An 11,913-nucleotide genomic window follows, 5' to 3' on the forward strand; every position below is an offset into this window, starting at 1 on the left:
GTATATTCGACAAATGATGAAATCTCAAAAACCCAGATTGACTCATACACCTCTAGCGAGCCGACTCCAACAGGGGGCCATCTCAAGAACTTTTTTTTTTCCCCCTTTGTACGAGCTGGCCCACATTCCGACAGAAACCAATGTTGCACAACCAAATTTTTAAAAATTGTTTTCTTTTGGCTGTGAGACTCAGTCACTTTTCTCAGCCCATCTGCTCATAGTCTTGGTGATATGCTTCCTAGCATCATCCAATAGGTTATTCAATATAGGGTGGAATTCAGTTGATGCGATGCCCGTAACATCTCACACAATTCACGAACCATGTCAGATGTTTCAACCAGCAACGTTCCTGGCATTGTCGTTCTTCCTTCTCCTAAAGCATCTTAAGAACAGTTGTCTTACCTCTATCCAGAATCTAACGGGCGGGTCAACACAACTGCTCTCGTATGCATCGACAATAGGTCGCTCCCGTACTAAGTCAAGTGCAGCGGGTCTGACTCGGTGAGTTCGCTCGATGTACTTCCAGCCAAAGTAGAGGATCGGAGCGACCAGCTGCATCGTGTAGTTCCGGAAAAAGGATTCGACGCTCTAGGGAGCGAACGAGGTGTAGCCGTAGAAGAGGTAGATGAGAATAGTGCTTACTGCACCAATCCTCGCACAGTATGGCTGAAGCCAGCCAACATACGGGAATTGTTTCCGGTCAAAACTCTGCAGCTGACATGCACGGTAGGAAAAAAGGTAGGTGATACATATGATCAAGTAGTCTATAAGGGCACCGGCTGTAATGAGGTCGACTAGCCAGGTGAGGACGATCGATGCGTTATTGGAGACCTGTAGGAAAGAGAGGAATGGGAAGAGTAGAACCACGGTCAAGGCATAGATCGGGACACCTTGCCTTCTTAGGGGCACGTCCTTCGAGAGCCAGACCGTACAAGGAACGAGTGGCGCAGTATGTGTAAGTATTGCCGGCGGAAAAGATGGAGGTAACCATCAGCGCATTGACGATATCTGGTAGAATGTCGATCCCGAGGTTGCTCATAGCGATCACATATGGCGATGCGGCAGCGGTTCCAGCCCCCGAAGCTTAGGGTCATTCCAGGGAACCACAATACCGACACACAAGGCGCCTAGGATAAAGAATGTTCCAAACCGCCAGTACATTGTCTCGAAGTGGGTGTTTGGCAAAGACGCCGGGGTTTGACCAATACCGAAATCCGTATGCCTCTTTCTTAGGGTTTCCACCGACCATGGTGATAAGAGTGAAGAATATGAGTATAAATATCAATATAATCTTTCCTCCGGAGAGCCAGAATTCGGCTTCGCCATAGGCACGAACCGCAAAGACGTTGATAACTCTAGATATGGCAAAACCTTAGCTCTTATTATTACATTTGGGAATAATAACCGTTAGGCATGTGGAATGGGGTATTCAGGAATAACTCATGAGGCATTTTGATGCATTTGGCGTTGCTTCGACAAAGAAAGTTGCTAAGGGGACTTCGTACGCATAAGCCACAATAACTGCGGCACAGACGGCTGCCACTGGAATGTCGTCTCTCCAGAAGGTAAGGATGTGATTCACAGCGGTGATCTCGAACGGAATCAAGAGAGCCTCGTAGAAAAAGAAGTTCCAGCCGACCATAAAACCCAGTGCGTCGTCTACCCATTTCCCAGCTAGTCGAACGAAGCCGCCAGAGACGGGGAACAAGATGGTCATTTCGGCTATACAGTTGTTGACACAGGCCACCACACAGGAGTAGAGAACATAGGCAATAAATAAGCTGCCAGGGCCTCCTGCGGCAAGACCATTCCAATGCTCACGAACAGCGCCGTGCCAATGGAACCTCCGATGGCGATAAGTTGGATCTGGCGGCTGTTTAGACGTCGACGAAGGTTGTCCGCATTTTCAACGAATATTTTGCCCTGTTGAAGGCCGGTCTCATTGATGCTGTCGCCCTTGAGCTCCTTGCTGTTATGCATGATGGATGTCTTTTTTAAGTAGAAGACAGCTCGTGAAACGTCGCCGAATCGCATACCGAGGACACCGAACAGTAAAATGCAGTATCGGATACCGGAGAGTACAAACCGTGCGCGGCGGGACTTGGGATGCCAGTAAAATGACGCTTCGATAGTTGTGAAGAGGCGGACCATCTTCGCGCTTACCTAGCATGAAATCGTGTGAAGAGAAGCTTACGACAGGGGTATGGATGCCTAAAACTAGGACATCCGGACAGAATTTCATGGATGGCTAGCTTTGGGAGAATAACTGCGGGTTTTGTGTTATAGGGTTATGTCAGATGTTTATATAGTGAGCTAATACGAGATCCCGCGGGTGAATTTCCGCTGCGTCAAAAGATAACAAATGAGTTAAATGAACCAAATGGGGCAATAACTTCCTTCTATGCGGTGTTGCAGACTGCACAAGCACATCGCTGCTTTTCGATGCCGATTTGCCCGTCACACGGTGGCAAACAAACCGAATTTGAGCGAACGGCAGGGAGCTAAACAGGTCTGCTAGGGCCTGTCACGAACTTTTTCAGTCAATAACAAATAATTACGCGGGATACTGCACCATTTTTACTGAAAACACGCCTGACGGATGAGAAGGTGGTGCCACATGTTAACTCTTCGATCGAACGTTTTGGTCGGCACACGGAGCCGGGAAACCGCTTCTAGACTAATTTCGGTGTTCTTATCCAGATACCCCGGATAGGATACCCCAGACAGGACACACCAAATATATTGTAAGACCCGGACTAGGAGGGTAAATATCTGTGCTAGTCGCTTTCGTTCAGCATGCAAAAGGGCGGACAGGGTTCTATCGCCAGGTGGGGGGGAAATCGTCCGTTCAGGATCATGCGTCATTCTACCCAGGAGGAGTGGGCTGACTCACTTCAGTGAGAATGGTCAACATACATGGTTGTACTAGCTACGACGTAGCTCCTAAATTACTAGATCCATGAAACCTCTGGTCAGTTAGAGAGGTATTGTAGGGTCAGTCCTGGGTAGTGTGACGTAGCGTCAGGGCTGTGATAGCAGTATCATCGTCATGTCCTCGCTGCCACGCTAGGAATTCACATCGGTGAATCATGTAGATGGTCCCAATAATACACCTTTATATCTCAGAATTTGCGGTCTTGACAGATAAGGACTAAGCTAAAAGTGATTGTACATGACATTGCCAAAATTTTCGACTTCCCACCATGCTGCGCCCTTAGTATCGCCAATTGCGGGCTGCGAGTCGTGATAACCCATATTGAGAAATTGCGAAGGATCCGCCCACAACCAGGGAGTAGTGTTTAGCGTAAGACTGTCAGCCTGTTCAACAGATACTTCATCGCTGACAGTTTTCTGGGAAGACTCCGGACCTGAAGAAACGGGGGCCCTATACGATAGTATAGGTGCGTCTTGTCCTCCATCAGCTGTGTTTATTGTAATTTCGGGTGATGTTGCGACGATGATCTCGAGGGTTGAGTTTTCGTTCTCGTCTCCATGAGTAATTGTGGGGGATAGCGAGGCATCTAGTAACCCAGCAGTGGGAATTTCTCGCGGGTCTGCTATACAGTTGAACTGCAAGATATCCCACATTAAAGGTACACTGAGATAGATTTTGGATGGCATCCAGTCTTCAACCTCCATGCTCTCGGAGCCGGCAGCAATTCGCGTCATCTTGTCCAGATTACAGTCCTGAAAAGCTATCAGCTCGGACTTTCTCGTCTTCTAGAAAAACATACCAAAGCTTTGCAGGCTGCCGAAAAGGGTACAAAGCTTTTTAAAAACCTTCTGCATTTGGCGAAGTCTGTATTCGATTTGTATTTCAGTCTGGTATCGGCAGCGCAGCAATAGTAAAGATGCACCGTAGCTGCAATGGCAGCGACGTGTCCAAAAAATGGATCGCTGAGTGGCATTTGCTTGTCCAAAACCATATCTACCATGCGGACAATCCAAGTGGAATGTAGTAGGGCTGTCTCGGAAGATCTCCTCCAAAACGTATTCGGAATTGCCAGATCTGGATTGTGTTGTGCCCCAACAATGTAGAGGAATGGGTGATTCAAGACAGTAGGGATTGCATGGTACGTGAACTGCTCCCTCAGCCATGGGGCCCAATAGTCTCGGTTGGTTTTCAACTCTTCCACTTTGCGCTCGTAGAATTTAACCGAGTCATATCGGTGGCAGACGGGTATCCTGTTCTCGGTCTCCATGAAATCAGAGAGTACCATAGCGTACATCGAATCGTGCCGCCAGGGTTCTTTCCATATATTGCGAGCACAATCAGACACGTATTGTCTTACCCGACTCCAGACCCATCCGAGCTGGACACTTGTGTTCCAAATTCCTGGTTCAGATGATGTTGAACACCCCAGATCATCCCTGGGTAAAGGCGGGGCCTTCTGGTCAAGTTCTCTTTTCGGTTTTTGATCTCCGCCAGTTGAGGAATAAGATGGTCGCCATATCTCGGTTGGGACGCTCAAAAGACCAGCCTGTCGGCCGTAAGACTGCTCGAGTAACTGGAGGCTCCAGAAAAGTCGCTTCTTCCGTTCTGTGGTTGAATCCTCGATAGTATATATCGATTCGAGATCTAGCATAGCGGATCGACAGAGCTGAAAAGCAAGACCGACATGAAATTGACCAAGTGAAACATTTCCGTCTATCTCTGTGTTAGCTGAAGGGGTTGCTTCACGACTTAGCCAGACATTCATGCCTATGAAAGAAGAGTGCGAAAGCAAACACAAGCTTTCGATAGTCGCGAGGTCCACCGTACCATTTGCAATGCGAAACATAATCAGACTTCTTGCGTTCTTGCCGCAGCGCTCCGACCGGTCACGTTTTGGAGGGAAGCGCGAAGTCAGTGCCAGGATACTGTAGACAAGTTCTTCAGGGAGAGAGCCGTGTTGCCGGACTTCTTCACGCTCAAAGCACCAGATTGGTTGCTTGTGGCAATACTTGAAGTAGAGGTCGATTCCACTGACGATGTCGGAATCAAGATCGAGAGTAGAAGAATGGCTGACGGGGTAGCTCGGCTCGGGAGCTGGAGGAGTTACTGAGTATGATTTCTCCGAAATGCCAGCAATCTCTTCGAGTGCCTGTTCTTGACGTGTTGCATGGCTCGGCCTAAGCACGCGGTCAGAACGTTTGGACGTAGCTTTTCTTGGAGCCGATTGTACAAGCTGCCACTTAAGAGGAGATCCAGTTTCTCTTCCAAGTGTGCCAGCCTCTCCTCCTAAAAGTCGTTAAGAGACATGAATCATTGGAAGGCGTGTCATAATGTACCGATCGGCCACTTTGTGACGCTCTTATGACAGGTGCATAAGAGCATGGCTGTTTGAGGCGGACACAACTTGAGCAGGCCGGCTTCTCGCCAGGACAGCGAGTCTTCTTCCTCCTATATACTATGGTTGGCATGCAATTAAAAACCGAAAAATAAAAAAAAAAAGTAAGAAGTGACAGACCTGCAATTGATGCAAGCATGATGTGATCGTCTTCTTCCACGAGAACTAGTTATATCTTCTGGCGGCGTCATGCTGGATCTTAAACCGAAGAGTACGGAATGACCTTAAAAGTCTAGAAGATTGGACGAAGAAGATGGCTACACGGCAGTATGTATGATTGCCATTACACAGCAGTAAAAATGACCAAGACCAGAGAGCCCCCCTTTAGGGTTTCGTTGGAAAAAAGGAGCCCGTTTAGTGGCTCACCTCCAATAAATAGTCGCCACTTCGCCACCTCCCCGCCTAGAGCGTGACAATCTTCCCTGAAACTATTTGACCCCGACAACTGACTAAGCGGCGCGGGGAACCGGCCTTGATCATCTCCACATCTTTCCAGAATTGCCCCCGACCAATCATTCGCGACGTTTAGAAGAACGTGCAGAACCCTCCATTTTCCCACGAGAGTCTATAATTAAGGACAGAAGTTATCGCAATATGCAAAATTACTATAACGGTAGCACAAGTTTACTGGGTACATGTTATTTGCCTTGTCCACTTCTCATGTTCTTGTTGACGCACTGTCTTGAACGGGTACGGGAAAGATTCCCTCTTGTTTAGCGGACGATCAATGAAAAGCAAAGGGTCGTCAACTATTCCTGATAGAAATACAGCACCTGCATTTTAACCCGAGTGTTGAAAACTTCATAACACATCAGCCAGGTTCGAAGATGGTAAATTTCAATATGAAGAATGTCAATTCCTGCCGTGACTACACAACAATGGACTCTTTGCCGATTCTGCAACAATCCACAGCAGAGCAAAAAGCGATGTCTTTTTCGCTGGCCGCAGCAGTTCTGGGGAGAGTTTGTCGAGCAGGCCAAATCTCGCGATTGACGTCCGTCTCTCGCTTGTGGTGGGCCTGCACGAGGTTACGCACCGTTTTTTGAAAGTACAAAGGGCCCTTCTCCATCCTTGGGTGCATCTCGCCATTGACAAAAACCCCGGCGTTGAGATTCTTCTGCGTGTTAGCGCAGAGGTCCTTGTCCTCCGACATGATTCTCTTGTAAATTTGGTTAATCAAATCGAAGTCTGCGTCGCTTGAGTTCTTGTTCCTATAGACTTCATATTTCATGGTTGACTTAACGGGACCTCTGGGCACAAATCTTTGGATGAAGAAAAAGTGCGGCCTTGAAAGGCGTGAGCGAGATCGCAAGTCTAGTCAGAATAATGCACTTACGAGACGTTCAACGAGGCATTAGGAAAAAAGTAAGTGCTGGCAACCCTAAGGCCACGTGCAATCTGTTCTGGCGTAGGATTGCCGAAATGTTGAATATGCGCGTCTTTTGTCTCGACGAAGTAGGAACTGAGGTCTGCAATTGTAGGAATATCAGGATGCGAAGTCTGACAATGATAACACTCGTTGTAATTATCGGCCAAAATTTTCCAGTTGTATTCCCCCTCCATCTCCCAGGTGTGGTCAAATTGGTAATCATCGAAATTGTAATTTTCGAATCTGGGCTGCTCGTCCACACCTTCGAAGTCATCGTTCCAGGCAATTCCTGGCTTCTCGCCGCCGTCTAAGTTGACCCAGATAAATCCATTACGATCAATGTGGATATGGATGGGTAGGAGGCCGTTCTTGGATTTGTCAAATCCTTCTAGATCATGGTACCCCGGTGCTTTCGCGAGCTTGCCGTTGAGACCATACGACCAACCATGATATTTGCAAGCAAAAATGTTATTGTGCCCTTTCTCCTCGGTCACAATTGGAAAGGCACGGTGTCTGCAGACATTGTGGAATCCATTGATGTTCTCATCACGGTCTCGACAAAGAATGAACTGGAAACCCGCCACATCACATCGTAGCCAGTCTCCAGGATTGAGCAGTCTCAGCTTGTGGGTAGTTAAAAGCCATTTTCTGGAGAAAATCGCTCGTCTTTCAAGCTCGTACATTTCCTGGGAGGTGTACCAGGAAGCCGGTAAAGCACGGATGGGACTTTCTTCGTCCGTGGGCGACGGCCGTCCAAGGCCCAAGTAGTTTTTCAAGAACGATTGAGCCATTATCGGGAAAGAAAGAAAGATAAAGAAGACAAGTATCAGTGAAACTCAAGAACTAGGCGGACCTTGTTTGATAAGGAAGCTTAGATTTAAGGAGCTTGCCAGAGATCCAGGGCCATGTTACTCTCCTTCCATCGGATACATTTGACAGATAAGGATGTCGGAAGTGGTCAGGGCATTATACCGGTCATATGATCGGGGGGTCGGGCCTAGTAGAGACACCGGATAGTAGCGCAATCCGATGGCGTAGAATTATTGGCATCAAAGAACACGAGCCACCATAGGCCCAGCTCCGTTGTCTGTAAGTCATTATTCAATCGCTCATGGGCAGTAAAGTCGATTTTGTTCGTGATCCCCTAATCCTCTCTAACTCATATTTTCCGGCCCCTTTTTTGAAATCTCAGCCAGTCGTTCTGGGTGTCTCTTCAAAAAAATGCTACCGCCCACTTCGGTTCCCTTGGTCTATCAGTCCTGCCCATCCACATTTCGTGGAGGTGGCTCAATAGGTTATTGTAATAAAGAGATCTGGAGCATGGGTCACCCTTCATACTTCTTGCAGAATTTTCATAGATCATCGAACTCGGGACAGGTCCTCCCAAGCTGGTGATCTGCAACGGCAAGAACCCACGATCCTTCAGGCTTCACCAGGACGGAAGCTCGCGAATTCTTCCTCCACCGCCTAATCTAACTAGTTCTGGCTATCGAGTGCACGATAAGTATCTCAAGAAATAGTTGTTTAGTGAGAACGTTTCAGTACCGAATATTCCATTGAAGAGCGGCGGGTTACCGCGTCAATTTTTCTTACAGGCTGGAAATATATAGCTGTTCTGAATCTTCCTACAAAAACTGCACCAAATCCACCATGGCAGACTTGAACTAGTCTATCTGAGCCTACCTTTGAGGACAAGGGCAAATTACCTCCGGGAAAATGGATGAAAGATACTGTCAGGCTTCAGGCCACGTGACACTATCATAGGGTAGAGTGGGTCTTCAGCACGGTTGTACATTCTCGTACCCGCGTGTGCCTATATCGATGATTCATTGGACAAGTATACAGAGTTGCTAGATAGCAGGGCCTCTTGCAAGACGGCAGAGCCCTCAATACGAAACATTCTGCAATAGATGCTCTTCAGAAAGTTCCAGAGGAAAGGGCAAACTGACACAGAATGTCAACGTGGCTCCGAGACAGTTTCTTTACATGCCGTCCCCACAACTGCCTGTAGAAAGTTTCGCACGTAGATGCGTGGATGAAATAGCCAATTTTTCCTTCCAGTCTGTTGGCAACGCATGTAAGAGGCAAGAAGCCTGGCTAACCGTACCGCCAACCACCGCAGCCTCTTACATCGTTGATCATATTTCCATATGAACGAATTAACTAAGAGTGCGGCACTTCCATTCAACGCGTTCCAAGGTGATATTGATTGTATTTTTCGGCACATTTTTTCAGCCTTTCAGCTATCGTGGGACGTTACATTCAGCGTATGACGAACCCTAAACCGTCATGAACGCCTTCCTCACGAGGTCCGATGTGTCAAATGCCATCAATTCATATAGATATTGCCTCGGAACCCCAGATGACTATACAGGGAGAGGGAAAGTTGATGCCCATTGAGTTATCTCAGTCTTCAACTTCAAAATCTCGGGCACTAATTCGTTCGCCACGACAGCCTTGAAGTCTTTGAGCTTGTTCGCTTCCTTGGGTAATTCTGTCTGGATTTTCTTGCTCAACTTAATGCTCTGGTCAACGTAGAGCGCGACACGCTTGAAATCCTTCTCGCCAAAGCCGCGAGAAGTCATAGCGGGAGTACCGATTCGAATCCCGCACGGGCTAACGCGGATTTGTCGCCTGGAATGCTGTTCTTGTTGCACGTGACGTTGATTTGTTCGAGAACAGCTTCAACACGAGCACCGTCAAGAGGTTGCGGGCGCAGGTCTAGTAGAACCATGTGTGTGTCTGTTCCTGGTAGACACGAAACTCAGGAGTAGGGGCCTGCTTTAATGTCACCGCTAGCGCGGTAATTGTGTGGTTATGGGGACCTCCCTGGTGGCCGGGGAAGACGGAGAAATTGATAGGGCCTTCGAGGTCATATGTGACTTGGTTGCCAGTCTTAGGATTTATACTGCGGATGCCTTTTCGAAAGAAGATCATAGCCCCGCGAGGGCCACGAAGGGATTTATGGGTGGTGGTAGTAACCACGTCCGCATGCTCAAAGGGAGAGGGGACAACTTCCGCCGCGATAGGACCGGCGATATGAGCCATATCAACAATGAGATATGCTCCGACTCTGTCTGCGATCTGGCGCATATGCGCATAGTTGATTAAGCGACAATATGCAGAAGTTCCGGCAACAATACACTTGGGGCGGTATAGAACGGCATTCTCCTCGAGCCTATCGTAGTCGATGATACCGGTGTCGTGATTAACTCGATACGGGAGTGTCTCGAAGTAAGTAGCATGATCTCGGCAAAGACTTCTCGAGGATCTGCAATTTCGTGTTAAGGGTTCCCTGTTCCAGATCAAACGAATTCGTGCGACTGACGTCCTTATGAGTCTGAGACAGAGCATAAGTTGACGTGGAAACCGAGGCCATATTGACGACTTTCAGATGTAGTATTGGAGACAATGAAAAGCTGGTAACACAATGGTCCTTGAAATGGCAACTAATGGCAACTTATGGCTTGGGATCCGGAAACCTTTTATGGCACAAAATGCCCGTGGCGCGCCCATGTGATCGGTGTCGAAGAGGCTGGTGTCGACTGTTCCATGATGTAGCAATGTAGCATAACTAGAGATCTACCACGTTAGCAGCGACATATGAGCCCTAACGTCATCTTCCCGGTCTGACTTACTGCAATGTCCTTCAAAGAGATTTGAACAATCAATTGTTTTCACTGGTGCAACATATTCAGTAGCAATGCTCTTGCAAGTTGGATTTGATGGTGCAAAATTAAAACTTGTCCGGACAAAGGGTGTGAGATGGCCGAAAACACCGATCATGAACCGAGAGTAATATGCCACGAATTTCGGGTAAAGTTTTGCCTGGTCGCAAACCATAGGTTAGTGAGAAAAGAGAAGTAAAATCTGCTAACAAACCTGTACAGGTACTAATGAGACCACGCCGCTTAAACCCCGTATATACGACTTGATCTGCCACTCGCATTCATGCTCACCCATTACCCAATATTTCCTCAACGAGCAGCGCATCTACTGTAGTAAAATAGAGTTCTCCAAGTATCTTATCTCCTGACCCACTCTTATTTCTAAAGCATGACCAAGAGCAATATTTATAGTTCCCTTGCAAATTACATATCCAGACTCAAACAAACACCAATACAAAGCCCTCAGTAAAGACGCTGCTTTTCTCAATGCCGGCCTGTTATATCATCTTTTAATTCACTGCCACCCTGAGTGGTCCCGACTTTCGTGCTGCAGTTATTGTGTTTTCCTGCATGTTCTCATTGCCCAGCATCTCACGGCGCCAGTCCATGAGCATCTCAATATCGATGTCGTTTCCGCCGCAAACGACTATCACCACTTTACTCGATCTATCGAGAGCTTTTCTGGGTCCTAAGACCCTCTGCAAAAGGCCTCCATAGCAGACTGGTACGTTGACACCGACGGTGAGCTCGACCATCATCCTTTCGTGTTCCGCCAATAGACAACACCCTCGTGCGGCTTCCGCATCCGAGAGGACAATGCTCGTAACGTTCGGGCGCTTAGCGTAGTCGAAAGCCTTCCGAGAGACCCTAACGACCCCCAGGCTCGTGGCCTGAGATGTGATTCGTGGAAGCGTTATGATCTGCCCCGCATGGAGAGATCGATTCAACGAGTCCGCACCCTCCGTCTCCATCGCCAGGACTTGTACCTCGTCACTCCAGTTCTTTTTATCAATCACCTGCATAATTCCATTCAACAAGCCTCCACCTCCAACACTGCAGACTACAACATCGGGTTTTCCACCAAGCTGCTCTGCGATTTCCTCCATAGTTGTCGCATTGCCGTCCCAGATATCCGGATGGTCAAAGGGGGGTACGAAACATCCATTAGGGTCCTGTGGCAACAGTACCTTCTGGATATATTCCTGGGCTTCTGCAATATTGGCGCCATGTTGGATAACTTCCGTCGCCCCCATGGCCCACAACTTTGAGACCATTGCAGGCTTCGCAGTAGTGGGAATCACCACCGTCGCGGGGTAGCCTATTAATTTGGCTGCATGGACGCAGGCAATGCCTGCATTCCCTCCTGATGCTGCATAAAAGTGTATTTTGGAACATCCCCGAAGTTCAGCAACTCGCCGTAGAATGTAGTTTCCGATACCACGAGATTTGAATGATCCAGCGGGTTGTAGATTGTCAAGCTTCAGGAAAACTCTGCTTCTACGATTTAGAATCGTTACCATCCTGGGTTCAAGGGCATGGTTCAAAA

The 11,913-nt window shown here is 48.0% G+C and overlaps 6 protein-coding genes across 6 annotated transcripts; all 6 read right to left on the reverse strand.

Moving 5' to 3' along the window:
• Positions 1-1,429: 1,429 nt before the first annotated feature.
• Z518_10236 (uncharacterized protein) lies at positions 1,430-1,717 on the reverse strand (the record flags this gene model as incomplete). Its single annotated transcript, XM_013411781.1, has 1 exon — positions 1,430-1,717. The coding sequence occupies one exon, from the start codon at positions 1,715-1,717 to the stop codon at positions 1,430-1,432; it is 288 nt and encodes a 95-aa protein (XP_013267235.1).
• Positions 1,718-1,722: 5 nt separating this feature from the next.
• Positions 1,723-1,980, reverse strand: Z518_10237 (uncharacterized protein; the record flags this gene model as incomplete). The annotated part of the gene is made up of 1 exon (XM_013411782.1): positions 1,723-1,980. The coding sequence occupies one exon, from the start codon at positions 1,978-1,980 to the stop codon at positions 1,723-1,725; it is 258 nt and encodes an 85-aa protein (XP_013267236.1).
• A 1,176-nt stretch (positions 1,981-3,156) lies between these two features.
• Positions 3,157-5,317, reverse strand: Z518_10238 (uncharacterized protein; the record flags this gene model as incomplete). The annotated part of the gene is made up of 3 exons (XM_013411783.1): positions 3,157-3,687; positions 3,735-5,221; positions 5,272-5,317. 3 exons carry the CDS (start codon positions 5,315-5,317, stop codon positions 3,157-3,159), a joined length of 2,064 nt encoding a protein of 687 aa, XP_013267237.1.
• An 881-nt stretch (positions 5,318-6,198) lies between these two features.
• Positions 6,199-7,490, reverse strand: Z518_10239 (uncharacterized protein; the record flags this gene model as incomplete). Its single annotated transcript, XM_013411784.1, has 2 exons — positions 6,199-6,592; positions 6,667-7,490. The coding sequence occupies 2 exons, from the start codon at positions 7,488-7,490 to the stop codon at positions 6,199-6,201; spliced, it is 1,218 nt and encodes a 405-aa protein (XP_013267238.1).
• A 1,575-nt stretch (positions 7,491-9,065) lies between these two features.
• Positions 9,066-10,078, reverse strand: Z518_10240 (uncharacterized protein; the record flags this gene model as incomplete). Its single annotated transcript, XM_013411785.1, has 3 exons — positions 9,066-9,381; positions 9,431-9,970; positions 10,011-10,078. The coding sequence occupies 3 exons, from the start codon at positions 10,076-10,078 to the stop codon at positions 9,066-9,068; spliced, it is 924 nt and encodes a 307-aa protein (XP_013267239.1).
• Positions 10,079-10,876: 798 nt separating this feature from the next.
• Z518_10241 (uncharacterized protein) lies at positions 10,877-11,887 on the reverse strand (the record flags this gene model as incomplete). Its single annotated transcript, XM_013411786.1, has 1 exon — positions 10,877-11,887. The coding sequence occupies one exon, from the start codon at positions 11,885-11,887 to the stop codon at positions 10,877-10,879; it is 1,011 nt and encodes a 336-aa protein (XP_013267240.1).
• Positions 11,888-11,913: the final 26 nt, after the last annotated feature.

The sequence above is a fragment of the Rhinocladiella mackenziei genome (genome assembly GCF_000835555.1).
Source record: "Rhinocladiella mackenziei CBS 650.93 unplaced genomic scaffold supercont1.9, whole genome shotgun sequence".
Classification (NCBI taxonomy): domain Eukaryota; kingdom Fungi; phylum Ascomycota; class Eurotiomycetes; order Chaetothyriales; family Herpotrichiellaceae; genus Rhinocladiella; species Rhinocladiella mackenziei.